The sequence below is a fragment of the Dendrobates tinctorius genome, unplaced genomic scaffold (assembly GCF_039654945.1).
Source record: "Dendrobates tinctorius isolate UK_male_01 unplaced genomic scaffold, ASM3965494v1 ptg000007l, whole genome shotgun sequence".
Taxonomy (NCBI): Eukaryota; Metazoa; Chordata; class Amphibia; order Anura; family Dendrobatidae; genus Dendrobates; species Dendrobates tinctorius.
Window position 1 is genome coordinate 3,537,501 of NW_027361675.1, and position 16,468 is coordinate 3,553,968.

General features: G+C 41.3%; 1 protein-coding gene across 1 annotated transcript in view; it reads right to left on the reverse strand.

The window, feature by feature from the left end:
• CSMD2 (CUB and Sushi multiple domains 2) overlaps positions 1-16,468 on the reverse strand; it is a 1,542,159-nt gene that overhangs the window by 539,109 nt on the left and 986,582 nt on the right. Inside the window, exon 7 of the mRNA XM_073571899.1 lies at positions 2,074-2,151. Within this exon, the coding sequence (XP_073428000.1) occupies positions 2,074-2,151 (78 nt within the window). The remainder of the gene's footprint in view (positions 1-2,073; positions 2,152-16,468) is intronic.

Below are 16,468 nucleotides of genomic sequence, written 5' to 3' on the forward strand. Positions count from 1 at the left end.
AGAAATGACATGACACATGTAAACGTATCTTGCCAAAAAAGCAAAACTGACATCAGGAGGAAGCAGTATGTGATATCTGCTACGCAAATCAATTATACTAATTAAGATCATTTTTAATAGAATGATTATTGCATTATTTTTTATGTATTTTTAGTTCTTTTCACATCTATTTTTATTCCTTCTTTAGCCTTTAGTTTAGGAAGTGTACGAAAGAGGAGGAATACTACGGTACTTTATATATTTACTAGAAAAATGTTTCCAGTCAGGACTCATGTTACATATAATCGGCATTTTACGCTATTTAAAAGAAGCCTACAAAACTAATTTATTGGAAATTTTAACTTTACACCATTGATAGTGAAAAGTCACAATAATGTACACCCTAATAGAGGGAGCGTGCCAATAAATGAGCTCTCCAATACTGTATGCTTTTCAAATTAGGTTGGAAAAGCAACATAACCTTGGAGGCCAAACATCTGAGCCTTGGCTTGTGACACAGAGCCACCAAGCAGATAAAACGTAGCACCAATTCACCAATATATTGCTAAGGTCTAACTTCCTAAAGCTGCGGCGTTTGAAAAAAAAGAGGGACAATCATAAGTCTCTGAAAAACTAGAGGGAAAGGGAAAAGAGTAGCTGGATACATCCGTCAGGTGCTACCGTGTTGTCATGGCAACCAGTGCAGGATACAGTGGTGCATATTCACCGGGGGAAGGGGTGGTGAGCCTCTTTGGCACCTCTCTCCCATCCATCACTCAAAGGGTTAACCCTTAACTAGCCAACTCCCAGACCATTCATTAGGAACAAGTGCAGCCTGTGAGGATAGAAGTGCGCTGGACAATTATTTGTTTCTAGCAAAAGAATTCACACAACAGATGTGACCGCTCTTAGAAGCCTTAAATCTTTCCTTATAGAGCAAGCATTGTGAAACCTGTGGCTTTCATAGATTGCCCATACTGATTAAGACGCCACTATAGTTCTGTAAATATGACATTCATGGCAGATATGATCCTGGAAAATATGCATATTCTACACACACTTATGAAGACTTGACAATGAGGTTTGGAATTTTCTGTGAAATTATATTTGGTAACATAGCACAGCTTTTGTGCAGCATGCATTGCATGCTACTAGCACCACGCCAGAGGTCTAACGGCAAAAGAAAGACCTAACACTGTTCAAAAGCTGGAAACTTCTAATGTGCCTTCACCTAGTGCTGGAGCAAATGGAAAATCTAGGGGATTTGTAGCTGACCTTTTCTAGATAAGACATACGAACAAAGCACAGTGTCCTATACACAAGGATATTTCAGGTTTTACTCAACCCAACAATATTCAGTGAGCTGCACAGGTCAGAGAATTAGAAGCTCGAGAAGAGCAGGTGCAGGGGTATGAGCGAAAAGCCTATGTAAACATGAAACCGAGGGAGAGGGCATGCGTCTGTAGGTGCACTGCTAAGGCACCCTCAAGGCACTAAGTCACATGCTGTCCTTAGGGTGCAAAGCCTAAATGTGGATGTTATGAACAATATTTGCCTTTATACGTATCACTAAAATGAATTCATATGAGATGCATACGAGGATAGGAATATGTGATCCAAGCGGAAAACCTGAAAAATGTAATGCAAACTTCCATTATTACTAGAAGAACAAGTGCAAAATTCAAGTTTTGCTATTACTGGTGGCACCTGTCAGAAATGTTGACTTTCTTAGGACCTCTCATATTAAGCTATGGTCTGATAACGAAATTTGCACAAATAAAAAAGAAACTCTCGGACTTTTACTATTTCTTTTCAATTTTTCAACTTTAGTCTTATGAGTTTAGCATCTACCTTTTATGCTGTATTATGTGGGCTCTTATCACCTACTGATAACTAGTGGTTTAAAATATGCAATGATATTTGCTGTTTTCTTGATATAAGGGAAAACAAGGCAATGTTAAAGCATCCCCCCACCCACCACAATGGGTCCATGTGCGGTGAAAGGAGAGCCATCAATCCACTTTTGAATATGCAGGAGGTATGGTCTGATAATGGCAATGCATGAAGGTGTAGGAAATGCCATTAAACACTTACACACTGATGTCTTCTGGTTGCTGTCCTTGTTGGGAAGTAGTTTGACTCCTCTGGATTTCATCTCCATTTGTTTTTTCACTACAAGGATTTTAGCAAAATAACCAGTCAGCCAATGCAGAAAAAAAATGTATGGGTCAAAGTATATCAACACTGTAAATATTTGACATATATTAACATCATTTTAGTTCCAATTCTCCAATAAATTATACAAAATAGCTTCTTCAAAGAAGAAGAAAACAAAGTCTCTTGTGCCCCTATTGAAGGTTGGAGTTGTCTGAGATGTTTGCAGAATTTGACAGACTCTAACATGTGGAATGCTGACCGTGTGTAATATACTGACTGTTAGAATTCTGCTGTTTTCACATGTCCTAGGCTCATCATGTAACTACTCCATGTGCGATTTGCTTACAGCTCAATTGAAACTGATGTCAAGCTAAGAGGAAAAGTGTATGAAGGACAAATCTGCACTTGACACTTGTACGTTTTTCTTGTGTTTGTGTTGACCACTGGATGCTTTAGCTTCTCCCGTGCTATAAAAAAAAGATTTTCATAGGCTAACTGTATTCCTATGAAATTGTTCCTAAATTGAAGCTGATAATTAAAAACTAGACAAAGAGCCCATATTTTCCATAAGGTATGAGGATAAACAGGAAGGAGGGGACCGTGAACTATAAAATATTTTTGTTAATATGATCCCGATGATGGTTCTAGTTTTGATTCACTCAACAAGCAGGACCACTAGACTGCTTAACATGCCATCTATATATGCCATCTAATTATTGATCCAGTGAGTGGTTGCTGTTATGGAAGCTAATGACATGCTGTATCAGTCCAGTCTGGTGTGTGCCCACTAAATACGTATGGCATAGCCAGTGTGTGCTAGATGAACAGCTGCATATGTCAAATTTTTCAAGTCTATATAAGTTTCTTTAGCACAAATTGTAACTTATTTTGCACATAAAATGATACGTCTCATTTTAAGAAAAGAGCAAGACAAAAAGGTAGAACTTTTCACAAATTGTAAATATGCATGTCAAAATTATGGCAACATAACTAGAGAGGAACTGATCTTTTAAAATTGTTGGCTTCACAGATTTTTCTCCAAATTTTCCCCCAAAATGTGATTCTTGCAAATCTCAATACTCGAAAGTTTGTAACTGCTAGAAAAATACATGTAAGACGTAGGAGAGGGGGATGGGATGGGGTGGGGAGGGAGAATTCTGATGACCATGAGAGCTTACACTTTATAGGAGAGGGAGGACCTTGCTGAACATCTGAGATTACACTCTACAGGAGAGAGGCTCCTACTGATCATAAGAGCTTACACTTTGTAGGAGAGATTCTTGCAAATCTCAATACTCGAAAGTTTGCAACTGCGAGAAAAATACATGTAAGACATAGGAGAGGGGGATAGGATGTGGTGGGGAGGGGGAATTTTGATGACCATGAGAGCTTACACTCTATAGGAGAGTGAGGACCTTGCTGAACATAAGATCTTACACTCTACAGGAGAGAGAGGGCCCTAATGATCATAAGAGCTTACAATTTATAGGAGAGAGATAGAGATCCCTGCTGACCATAAGCGCTTATCCTCTACAAGAGAGAGAAAGATAAAAGTCTCTGCTGACCATAAGAACATGCACCCTACAGAAGAGACAGATTTAGGCTGGTTTCACATTAGCGCTTTTTAAGCGCACGCACGGCCGGGGGTAGCTCCGCCCCCGAGCCGGCTCTCTGCCCGGCGTGCCCGCCCCTTGCTTGTAGCGCCGCCTCCTAGCGGACAGCGGCGCCTGCGATCGGCGCACCCTATCTTTAGCATAGGGTGCGCAGATCGTGCGCAGGCCGCGCGCTAGTTGCGCTTTGACCTGCGCTGCGCACTTTTGACGGTGCGCCGTGCGTGCCAAAATCGAACTTTTCAGATTTTGGCGCGCACGGCGCACCATCAAAAGTGCGCAGCGCAGGTCAAAGCGCAACTAGCGCACGGCCTGCGCACGATCTGCGCACCCTATGCTAAAGATAGGGTGTGCCGATCGCAGGCGCCGCTGTCCGCTAGGAGGCGGCGCTACAAGCAAGGGGCGGGCACGCCGGGCAGAGAGCCGGCTCGGGGGCGGAGCTACCCCCGGCCGTGCGTGCGCTTAAAAAGCGCTAATGTGAAACCAGCCTTACCCAGTGACTGAGGAGATGGAAAATTACTCCGCCATCGGTAAAGTTCAGGGTCCATACAGGATACTCAGGGTCTGTGCACAGACTCCTAGCATGGACTTCTCCTGGAAAGGTCATGTTACTGCTCAGGTTCAGCTGCCCAAGCAAATCTTGTTGAAAGGCTGCAGGGCAGCCAATCAACAAGCTTTTCCCTGGTGGGCACTTCCGGATCCATACCAGCAATCACAAATATTGGCACGTCTGTTACTGGCTGGCGCACTGCGTAAGAAAAAAAAAGTTGCGGGGTCTCATTTATTCTGGATAACCAGCACAGATAAAGCTGACTGCTGGGGGCTGCATCCCTAAGCTGTCAGCTTTATCTTGACTGATAAGCAAAAGTAGGTGCGTCCCCATGCCATTAAAAAAAAGAAAAAATAAATAATTAAAATAACTTTTTGGGATCACCCCATTTTTGAGAACTAGCCAAGTTAAAGCAGGCAGCTGGCGGCTGGTATTCTCAGGCTGGGAAGGAGCCATGGATATTGGCCCTCCTCAGCCTAAAAATAGCAGCCACCCCAGAAAAGGCACATCCATTAGAATCACCAAATCTTTGCACGGTTCTTCCCACTTGCCCTTGTGCATTGGCTAGTGGAGTAATGATTTTGAGGCTGATGTTAGCTGTTTCATGTCCGCTGCCACAACTCCCAGGGGTTAGTAACGGGATGAGCTGAGGATAAGCACCAGAATTAGCGCATCTAATGGAGGAGCCATTTCTGGGGAAGCTGAGGGCTTATGTTATTAATCTGGGAAGGGGGGAATATCTATGGCCCCTTCTCAACCTATTAATATCAGCCTGCAGCTGTATGCTTAGTCTTTGCTGGTTATTAAAAATAGGAGAGACTCGTTACCATTTTCTAAAATTATTTAAATTTGAGGGTCACCTTCATTTTTGCTATTGTCAAACTGGGAAGGGGCCATGGATATTGACTCTCCACAGCCTAAAATATGCCCTCAGCTGCCCCGGAAAAGGGGCTTTGCCAGGTTCTTCCCTTTTCCCTGGTGCATTGGCAAGAGGGGTAATATTTTGGCCAAAAACATTGATAAATTTGACTTATTCATTTATGACACTGATATGTAACATTTTGCCCAAATATTTTGTCACAATTGCAATTCTAAATGTCCGTAGCAAACTTTAAACACTCTTAAAATAAAATGTTATTGTATATATTTAGGGCACAGTTAAATTTTCTTGTAAACTTTTTTCTCCACATCTCCCCATCCAAATTTCATGCATACCGGATCCCCAATTTTTTTTAGAATATCTTCTTTATCTCGATTCTCACCCATTTATTTTTCACATCCCTTTGTTTGTCTTCCCCTCCCTCTCTATTTCTTTCTCATTGTCTTATTATAATTGGCATATTCTCTTGTCTTCTATTCTAACATTGTTTGACTTTGTTACAGAGTAAATTGTTACTACACACTGTACTACTGTACCATAAACTATTTAAGCATTATATTATGCATTTACCCGAGGTAGTCTACTTTTGTGTTTGATATGAAAAAGCCAATGTTTGCTTTATTGCTCGACTTTATTAAAATCAAATAAATTAATTCAAAGAATGTAAAATTCAAAACTGAACTTGGCTGATACTGTATTATCATGTCACACTCTTTGACAGCTAAACCAGCCGTGTGTTACAAAGTCTCATTTTTTCCACACATCTCTAAATATTAACTGAATTAGAGTTTTATTTTTAAACCCATTTTGTATAATAGTACTTTTTCACACTACTGAAACAAATGGCATAGTATAGACCCCATACATCCCAGTGCTGATGTGACCTAAATCCTTGCATCATTATGTTTCTTCTTCACTGCCAAAACACAGCAGCTTGGTCAGCACCTCTATACAAGTAAACAGATGCTAGTCTATTGTGACTGACCATGCAGTATGCATACAAATTCTTGTGTAATGCCAGTTACAAACAGCCCTACGAAATCTGTCACTCATAATTCACAGATATCTATTTTTTGTCTAAATTTACACAAAAACAGCAAAATATTTTATTTCTGAGACCTCAGTATAACCAGTACCTATCAGGCTTATGTAGTGTTAACCTTAAAACAACAAAGCTACAAATACATAAAATATACGAAAAAAAAAAATAAACGTGTAGCCAGTAAGATGAAAGCTCAGATATCGACCCAGCTTTAAAAAGATGGTGGGCTCGATATAAATTTAGTTAGATTTTAGTTCAAAGTTTTCATGGTGGCTGCACCTGCACAGTAAGAACAGAACTTCAATGACTTCCATCTTCATGAGCTCTGAAAGAACAGAAAGCTTCCAACACACTTCAAAAATGTACAAATCCAAAATCTTCTTGGTCTGCAACCAGGTTTGTAAATAGAAGTGCCAGAATTATTTTTAGAGAGTTTATTTAGATTTACAAATGTGTAAGTGAAGAAACTGGATGGCACTCACCACACATAGGTAAAATCTTCATTATTGAATATCCATATAATCAGTGCACAATGGTGAGCAGGGAGTAAAGGAAATGTGCTTTATGTGCCTATAATGCATCTCCTATTCTTCCTGCTCACTGTTCTGCACTGATTATATTGATATTTGTGGCACCCCTGAGGGTCCAGTTGCCACAGATGTACTGCACCTCAGCCAGAGCTGTGGTACTCCGCTCTCGGGTAAGGATGGAGCACTACCCAGGACCCACACACTAGCTCCCAACACAACACCTCTTTAGGCCAGGGAGGAACTAGGTAGAGGGTGTGGGTGGAGGAAGTAGATAAGGGTAGGACAGCTGGAGAGAAAGCCGACAGTTGGGAGTGGAGAGTTGTCTTGGTAACAGGAGTCAGTTGGAGGAGGAGTCAGGAAGAGAAGAGAGTTTGTGGAGGGGACTGAAGGAGTGAGGAGCTCGTCCCAGGACTAGAGAGTAAAGTGGAGTGAGGACGGGGTCCTAGGGGCCAGGGAAGTGAGAATCCACCCGTGGCACCCAAATCCATGTCGACCGTAGATGGGAGGAAGGACCAGGTCACAGTTGGGGACCGGCCCCATACTAGTGGAGAGACTGTAGGACTCAGCTAGCAAACCGGAGGCTGAAGTATCTGTATGTGCGACAGCCGAATGCACACACATTCGCTGAAAAGGCAGACATATAGGGTTAATGGGACCAGGAGATCGTCGCCCGACAGGATCAAAGGCTGCTGGCTTGGGACATTGTATGTGAGGCATAGGGCAGGAGGGTGAGCTGTTAGGCAGCAAGGAAAAAGGGAGGACAGCGCAGAAGGAAGGTCTCTGTACCTACCTGGCTAGGTGTATCCTAAATTGCTTTCAGGATGCCTGGCTCTAAATTATGTTCTGGTACCAGTGTCCTGGTCTGCACTAACAACCATCAAGTAACGGAAAAGAAAACTTGTGCCCTTGTGTCCTCCAGTTATCTCTTGCACCTTGAGTCCTGCACCACAAAGTACACGAAACCTGACATAAACAGAACCGGTAGCTATAGGGCCCCTCTCCACCTGTGGGGAGCAGAACCATCCCAGCTGCATCACCATCATCCTCAGCGGTCTCTTTTAGCAGCGTCGGCCATCTGTTGCATAACTCCACAGGTGGCGTCACGTTAAATCCCATATACATATTCCCCACTTGATGGCACAGCAAGGGCCACAGAGTTGGGTCACGGCCCCGTAACTTCCCCAAAGAACTGTCCGACCTGGTTCCGAGTACCCCATGGCCCTGGAGGGCGTGTCATATTCAATAATAAAGATTTTACCTACGTGTGGTGAGTGCCATCCCATTTCTTCACTTACACCTTTTAAAGGGGTTATTTGGGACTTTTGTATTCTTTTATTTGGGAGATAAGAACTAACAGGCAGGTACTAGCGAACTACCTGTCTCTTCTGCCCAACATAGATCTCTGCTACCTCAGAGTGGTCGTGGACTGCTACTGCTGGCATTTCTGTGGCTTCCATTGTCGTCACATAGACAGAGCAGCTTCCTCTTTTCAGCTCTGGCATGTTGACAGGGTGCTTCTGCCAATGTCATACTGATTAACAGTTGGCTGGCTCCCTATTGACTATCTCCGGGGAATCAGCTGTAAATTAGCATGTCATCAACAGAGCAGACCTCAAGAGAAAGACCAGTTGACATGAGGTTGAATAAAGCAGCAGAAGTGCCAGCAGGTAAAATCCATGACTGCTCTGAGCTGGCCAAGTTCAGAGTCAGGCACAATAGTCAGGCAGTTTTTAACTACCTGCCAATAATTCTTAGCTCCACAAGAAAAAGATACAAAAAGTCTTGAATAAACCCTTTAAATATTGATTTTACTGCCTATGGGGATAGAGCACTGCCCAACAGTAGTATATTAGTAGTATGTTTTGATATTTACGAAGGAATCAGGAGCTCTCGTCACAGCTGTAGTTGTTAGGTGTCAGGTTCCTGTCGCTGCACAGCAGGAATCACGAGCCTTGCCTTCGGCAGTCTCCCATTCCTCTCCGGACGCAGAGGAGGCTGTTTAGCAGACTCGTCGGTCCCGGCGCTCTGCTCAGACTAGCACTGTGGGTTTGGTTGCTGCTGCCACCTCTGGTTCAGCAATAGCAACGCATGCTGGTCAGCAGCAAGCTACTCTAGGGACTAAGTCCTCCTTTCGGTCCACTGAGCATGCCCGTAGGACGATCTCTCATTGGAGATCGGAGGTCACATGCTCAGGTCATTCTCCAGCTCGGATTGGACCATCAGGAAGGTCCCGGATGGACGCTGCTATAAAAGGTTTGCATGGCCATGCGCTAGTATAGACTCTTGTGGCTTATGGTGTGTATGATGATGGATGCTTGATACTGCGACTGACTCATTATGATCCCCTCCCTCTAGTTGTGCTTGGGTTTAGGGAATAGGTGTTAGAGTCTGCGCCCACCAGTGGTATTGCATTCGCCACCATGCTCCCAGTCATCAGCACATGCTAGCATCCAATGGTGCCAATCTGTCGTGGGCAATATCGTACCTCATAGAGTGTTAGCAACCGCTAGGGCAGTGCCGTGCGCAAACATTGTGCTTTCCAGCCATAAGGTTAGGCTGGTTAGTGGCATCCGCCAGTGCGGCGCTGTATGCACCTAGTGTGCTTTATCTTTAATTTGTGTATGTCCAGGCACCGCAGTAGCAGCGCTGAATGCTAGTGGGTCTAGAGGGACTCTAACCCCGTTTCCTTGGGGCAGGGTCCTGTGACCACAACACTAGCGCTCACTCAGCAGTATCGCGGTCCTGTGAAGTAACAGGGTTCGCTTCCTATTAACCAGGTGAAGTTAACCCATATGTACTAGTAATACCGCCAGTTATTGTCCGCCATTACCAAGCAGCAGTTGTCATCTCTGCATGGTGGACCATCTCTTTATTATTTGGTGCGTTCCGCCAGCCCTAACAGTAGTACTCACATTTTCTGGCTATAAGGGTATTGCTGAGGTTTAGACTACTGCATTGACTGTATTTAGGTAGATTTGTTCCAAAAGTGGCATAGTTTGGGTACCCTTGGTCAAAATTACTGTTATTGTGAACAGTTAAGCAAGTTGAAAATGAAAACCCAGACACCGCTGACATTGTGCCAAAAAACAGCAGCCACGGGTTCTTCTAAGCAGTTGTTTAGCACTCTGAAAATGAAAATGTTGGACACCCATGAAGCAAGAGAAGGCTATAAAAAGATAGCAAAGCATTTTCGAGTTGCTCTTTCCTCAGTTCAAAATGTAATTAAGAAATGGCAGTTAACAGGAACAGTGGAGGTCAAGATAAGGTCTGGAAGACCAAGGTGAATTTCAGTGATAGCTGCTCATAGGATTTCTAGAGAGGCAATCACCCTAGACAATGAGAGTGATCAAAAAGTGGAACAGGCTGCCACGAGAGGTGGTGCGTTCGCCTTCAATGGAAGTCTTCAAACAGAGGCTGGACAGACATATGTCTGAAATGATTTAGTGATTTCTGCATTAAGTATGGGGTTGGACCAGATGACCCTGGAAGTCCCTTCCAGCTCTACCTTTCTATGATGTTATGATTCTATGATTAACCCCCGCTTGATTGCAAAAGACCTTCAGAAAGATTTAGCTGACTCTGGAGAGGTGGTACATTGTTCTACTGTTACAGGAAAATTATTCTACACATTTACGTCCTTCATGAAAGAGTCAACAGAAGAAAGCCTCTTCTGCATACTCACCATAAAATTCAGCATCAGAATATGCAAAAGAGCATCTAAACAAGCTTGATGCATTTTGGAAACAAGTCCTGTGGACCAAAGGTTAAAGTAGAAAACTTTAACCACAATGATCAAAGGTATGTGTAGAAAAAAAAAGGGCACAGAATTTCAGGAAAAGAACATCTTGCCAATCATTAATCATAGTGATGGATCAACCATGCTTTGGGGTTGTGTTGCTGATAATTACATGGGGAACATATAATCCAGGAAGAATGGATTCAATGAAATTTCAACAAATTCTGGATGCAAACATAACACTATCTGTAGAAAAGCTGAAGTTGAGAACAGGATGATTTCTATAAATAAATAATGATCCTAAAAATAAGTAAAAATTCACAGTAGACTACCTCAAAAGATGCAAGCTGAATGTTTCACAATGGCCCTCACAGGCCCCTGATGTGAATATCATTGAAAATATGTGGCTAGACTTCAAAATAGCAGTGCATGCAAGACGACTCAGGAATCTCACAGAACTGGAAGAATTTTCCAAAGAAGAATGGATGAAAATCACTTAGACAGGAATTGAACAAGAATTGAAAGACTCTTGGCTGGCAACTAAAAGTGTTCACAAGCTGTGATACTTTCACTAGGTACTAACCATGCACGGTGCCCAAACTTTAGCATTGGATCATTTTCCTTTATTGTAATTTTTAAAATGTAAAAGATGAAAATATATAACACAATACAAAGTAAATGTGTTATCTTTAACTTTAGCCCTTCTAAAGATCATTTCATCCTCAACTTGCTTAGCTGAAACAGTAATTTTGATGAGGGGCGTCCAAACTTTTACATGCCAATGTACTGTAGATATAGATTTATAGAGAGCGGACAACTGTATAATTTGCCTTTCAGCAGACCTAACAGAGACACTGTAGTCTCTGAGGGTAAATACAATATGGAGCTTTTTATGTTGGTGGTACATCAGTGGATGGGTGGAGGTCTGGCTATTTGAATTCCCATGATCCCATTAGATACATGGAAACACATGCATGATTGATCACTCTCTATTAAAGTAAATGGAAGATGCTAAGATAGGCGTGCACATTCACATACATTAACTTTCTTGTCATGGTCAAGTAACAGTGGCACAATGAGGCTTGAGATCAAGTCATCACTTATATATTTGTTTTCTTTTGCCTGCTGCAGATTTAATTTCTAGGGTATTGAAGAAAAGATATGTAAAGATGCTTTACATGTCAACCCTTCAACAATTGCAGTCCCCTTGGGCTTTTCCTGAATGCCAGAATTGAAAATCTAACTCCTTTTCTTACACAAGCATCCAGATGAACGCACAGTTTGTATTCTCGCACGGTTATTACGATCTATTAGGCTATGGATTTATGCACAAACATTGGTGTATATTTTTCAACCATTTCAATTGCCTTTTGATCTGTTTTATATATTGGTTATCTGGTAATCTCTTCGAAACTTGAGAAGACTTCGAATTGCAGGCTAGAATTCTCCTTTTTTAATAATTGCTCACATTAGTCACTGACATTGAGCAGATCCTCGGAAAGATGAAAACATTGCGTCTTGTGCCGAGCATAAAATGAAGCTTTTTTCCCTAATATATAACATTTATGGTATTATGTATAATTATTAAATCACCGATAATGGAACAAATGACTGTGTCCTACTTTGTTATACATTAATATGCAGAAGTGTTTGCACCTGGCTAGTCCTTCTCTCTGTACCTGCACATTTTCTTATTTAAAGCATAATCCATTTTTCTCAGCGATTGCCAACAGAGCCCCATGACCTCTTTGGCTGTAAATTCACTGCTATTAGACTTTAACAAGGCCATGATGTGGTAAAGTGGTTAAAATTGTATCCATTCTACTTCTCTGTCTTTTTGCAATTCTTTTAAACACTGGTGGAACCTACGAAGCAGTTCATTGTACTTTGTTCCAATGACCAGGTAGTTTTCCTAACAGTGGCCTTGTAGAAAAACCTAAACCCATAAAGAATCCACCCTGTTGATCAGCCAATAAGAATTTCTAATGAGACTGCTGCGGGCTGCACAAATGTTCAGTGCCGGGAGACTCCCTGCAGCAGGATTTAATACCTTGAAAGCATAACAAGGGCTGAAAATATATTAAAATCTGAATCATTACTGATGTAAAGGACACACCGGGGACATTAGAAATGCTTCTGTGCAGATTGTTCTACCAGCGGCAACAAGGGGAAAAAAAAGGAATATTTTAAGGACCTTACTAATTCTCACAAATGAAATCTTTCATTTAGAATTTATGGGGCAAATATTTTATCTAATTAAACAAAACTAAGTCCAAAACAAATATGTGATAATGCTGCATGTTAATCCCTCAACTAAGACCCAGTGAGGCATTTCTAAAAACCTTTCGCTAGGAGAAATCTCTACCTTATGTCAGTAAATATCATGCAAGAGCAAGATGTTCCATAAGCACTGCAAACCTATATCTTTTCGGTATATATCCCTAGCTTAAGTAGTAACTATAGTAAGATCTCTTGTACAATAGGCATGATTTTAACATTACCAATGGGTCAATTTTCATAAATATGGGATTATTTGCATTTATTCTAGTGGAACATTACACTGTAGAATCTGTATAAAATATATAAGGTGTTTAAATGAATTTCCTATGAGCTTTTGTCTGTGGCGTATTACAAAGATCGAGTATGGAAAATACCAAATAGCTGGAAATGGAATTCTTTGTAATGCGTAGATTTATACAATCTGATAATACCTACAGAAAACAGGTGCACATTTATTACAATTACATTCTGCAAGATTTTGCCAAGCAAATATCTCAAGAGTGTTAGGGTATGTGCACATGGTGTCTTTTTATGGAACTCATTTTATAAAGCGCAACAAAATGGCAAACAAGAAAGTCACATATGCATAGCAATGTAAAAATTACACTGTATTACCAAGGTTTTGTCCCTCGGACAATTTTGAGTGTTCCTGACAGATTTTTTCATGCTGATTTCAGAAATACTTCAGATTTTTCCTATCACATAAGGTTTTTGAGAAATGATACGAAACATTATAATATTCTTTTATAATTCTAAAAACTCATATATGAACTTTTTCTGAAACAGTGTGTTCTGAATTTTCCACTGAAATAACATAAATCGCTGATCTACACATATGCAAGCAATTATTATGCGAATTCTGCGCAGGTGCAGTGAATCATTCGGCTGATCGTGTACGAAGCATACCACATCTCCTGGGCAGGGGAAGAATCAAAAGACAATACTGACATGCTTAGAGCATGGCTGAATGGATCACAACCGTCAATGTCGTTCACTGTCCCAATGATATGGAGAGAACAGAGAGATCATGTAACAGATCGCTACTTCTGCCTTACAAATGTAACAGGATAGTCAGCAAAGAATAAGAAATCAATAGAATATCCTAATCTTCAATCAGCCATAAGACCAGTGCCACACGATGAAAGTCTTCGTGTTCCAAAGCCGCCCAAAGTATGGACAATGGAGGACGATGAAGATGAACTAACAATGTCAGTGGAAAATTAAACTGCTGCAGACCCAGACTTTGAGCCTTCTACATATAATCCACATCTGTTCAGTCAAGCTGATCTGAGTGACTTGGTCAGAAATTTGAAATTGTCAAAGAGGCAGGCAGAATTATTGGGATCAAGGCTACAAGAATGGAATCTCTTATTACCAGGAAAAGAGTTTCTGTTTTTCGCCGTCATCAAGAAGACCTTAATCAATTTTTCAGCCATGTCAACAGTTTAACCTTTTGCAATGAAGTCTTGGGGTTGTTTGGTGCTCTTGGATGTGAACATGACCCGAAGGAATGGCGACTGTTCATTGACTCATCAGCTTTAAGTCTGAAGGCTGTTTTACTACACAACGGAAATATCTATCTTTCTATACCTATTGGACATGCTGTACACATGAAAGAAACATATGAGAATACGGCGTTACTGTTGACACACATTAATTACAGAAATTATAATTGGAACATATGTGGTGATCTAAAAGTTGTTGCACTTCTTCTTGGATGGCAGCTTGGATATAGCAAGTATTGTTGTTTTATTTGTGAGTGGAACAGTCGTGCACGAAAAATGCACTATTTCAGAAAGGACTGGCCACTCCGCGAAAACCTGGTTGCTGGACAGAAGAATGTTAAATATAATCCTCTCGTTGATCCAGCAAAGATATTTCTCCCTCTTTTGCATATTAAACTTGGGCTTATGAAGAATTTTGTCAAAGCAATGCACAAAGAATCGGAAGCCTTTTCTTACTTGTGACAGACATTTCCAAGAATAAGTGGTGCAAAGATTAAAGAAGGTATTTTTATTGGCCCACAGATCAGAGAAATAATGAATGACAGTAGCTTTGATGGTCTTTTGCAAGGTGCTGAACAAGTAGCTTAGAGAGGCTTTAGAGATGTGGACCTTCAACTTCCTTGGCAACAGCAGGGCACCGAACTTTGAACAACTCATGGACAACATGCTCACAGCATATCATTTGATGAAATGCAATATGTCACTAAAAATGCATTTTCTACATTCTCACTTGGACTTTTTTCCAGCCAATCTTGGTGTCATTAGTAATGAACACGGTGAAAGATTTCACCAAGACATTGGGCTGATGTAGAAAAGGTAGCAGGGAAAGTGGAGTATATCAATGCTGTCTGACTATTGCTGGAATCTTATTCGAGAAGCATCTGACACGGATTATAAATGAAAGTCATCTGCAAAACACTTTTGAAAAATTTATTTTGCTACTGACATCGATGCACATGTATGTAGTGTCTCGGAAGTCATAATGTAGACTATAAATTGTGGTTTCTTAAAAACCTTATGTGATACAGACTTTTGGAGCACATATTCATGTTCAGCATAGCAAAGTCTATAAGGTACAATCACATTTTCTCATGGGACAAGAACTTCCCTGAAATTTGTTGTGCAGTGTTATTGGTGCATATAGTCAGTTTAGTTTTTTATCTTTCTTTAACAGCTTCAGGTTTCCAAAGCCGCCTACGCTTTCCTGGCATTTTTTTTTTGCAGGTACTATGCCATGTGCACATATTACAAAAGTGGTTATACAGTCTCAGAAGAATAGTCTACAGTCAGTATATATGTTTGAAGACTGCCGAATCATGACTATGCGATGTGCAAACGCTCACAATTTCCCATGTAATTGGAGTCACATAAGCGCTTGTATGTAATTTGCATGCCTGTGGTCATGTGCCCACTAAACATGTTTACTTCTCTCATTAGAAGAAAGTTCAGATGAAAAATAAGAGAAGTCGGATAAAACTAGTGAGCATGTGACCACAGTGAGTGTACTTGTGAGTATACTCTTCAATAAAAGATCAGTCAGATGAAAGCAGTGAGCATGTGACCACAGTGAGTATACTAGTGAGTACACTCTTCAATAAAAGAGAAGTCAGATGAAACTAGTGAGCATATGACCATAGTGAGTACAATAGTGAGTATACTCTTCAATAAAAGATTAGTCTGATGAAAGTAGTGAGCATGTGACCACAGTTATTATACTAGTGAGTACTGTGATAAAACACTCCGGGATCGCCTTTGCTGGGGTCAAAGGTCACGTGCATTCAGCATGAAACTCAGGTGCAGAGCTGGGATTCGGGTATAACTGACACTGGGTCAGGTTTATTAATGGTGAAAGCAATGCATAAAGAAAATAAAAATATAAAACAAATCCTTGCCTGTCCGGCACTAACTAAACAAAGTACAACCTAACTACCAACTGGCGGGCTTCTCCCGTCCAGCCAAACCACAGTTGCAGTGGGCACTGCTTTCACTCCCGCGTGTCTCTCACACAGACAGGCTCTCTGTGTTCCCAGGCTGAGACACTCACACAACCACCTGGCATCCTTTTATATCCACCTCCCATTATTCATTAGGAACCAGGTGCGATACTCACCAGAGTAGGCCACATAGGAAAGGAATCTGGGTGAGATATACCTGCCCATATCCACTATTCCCACATGATTCTCACAGTACACTCTTCAA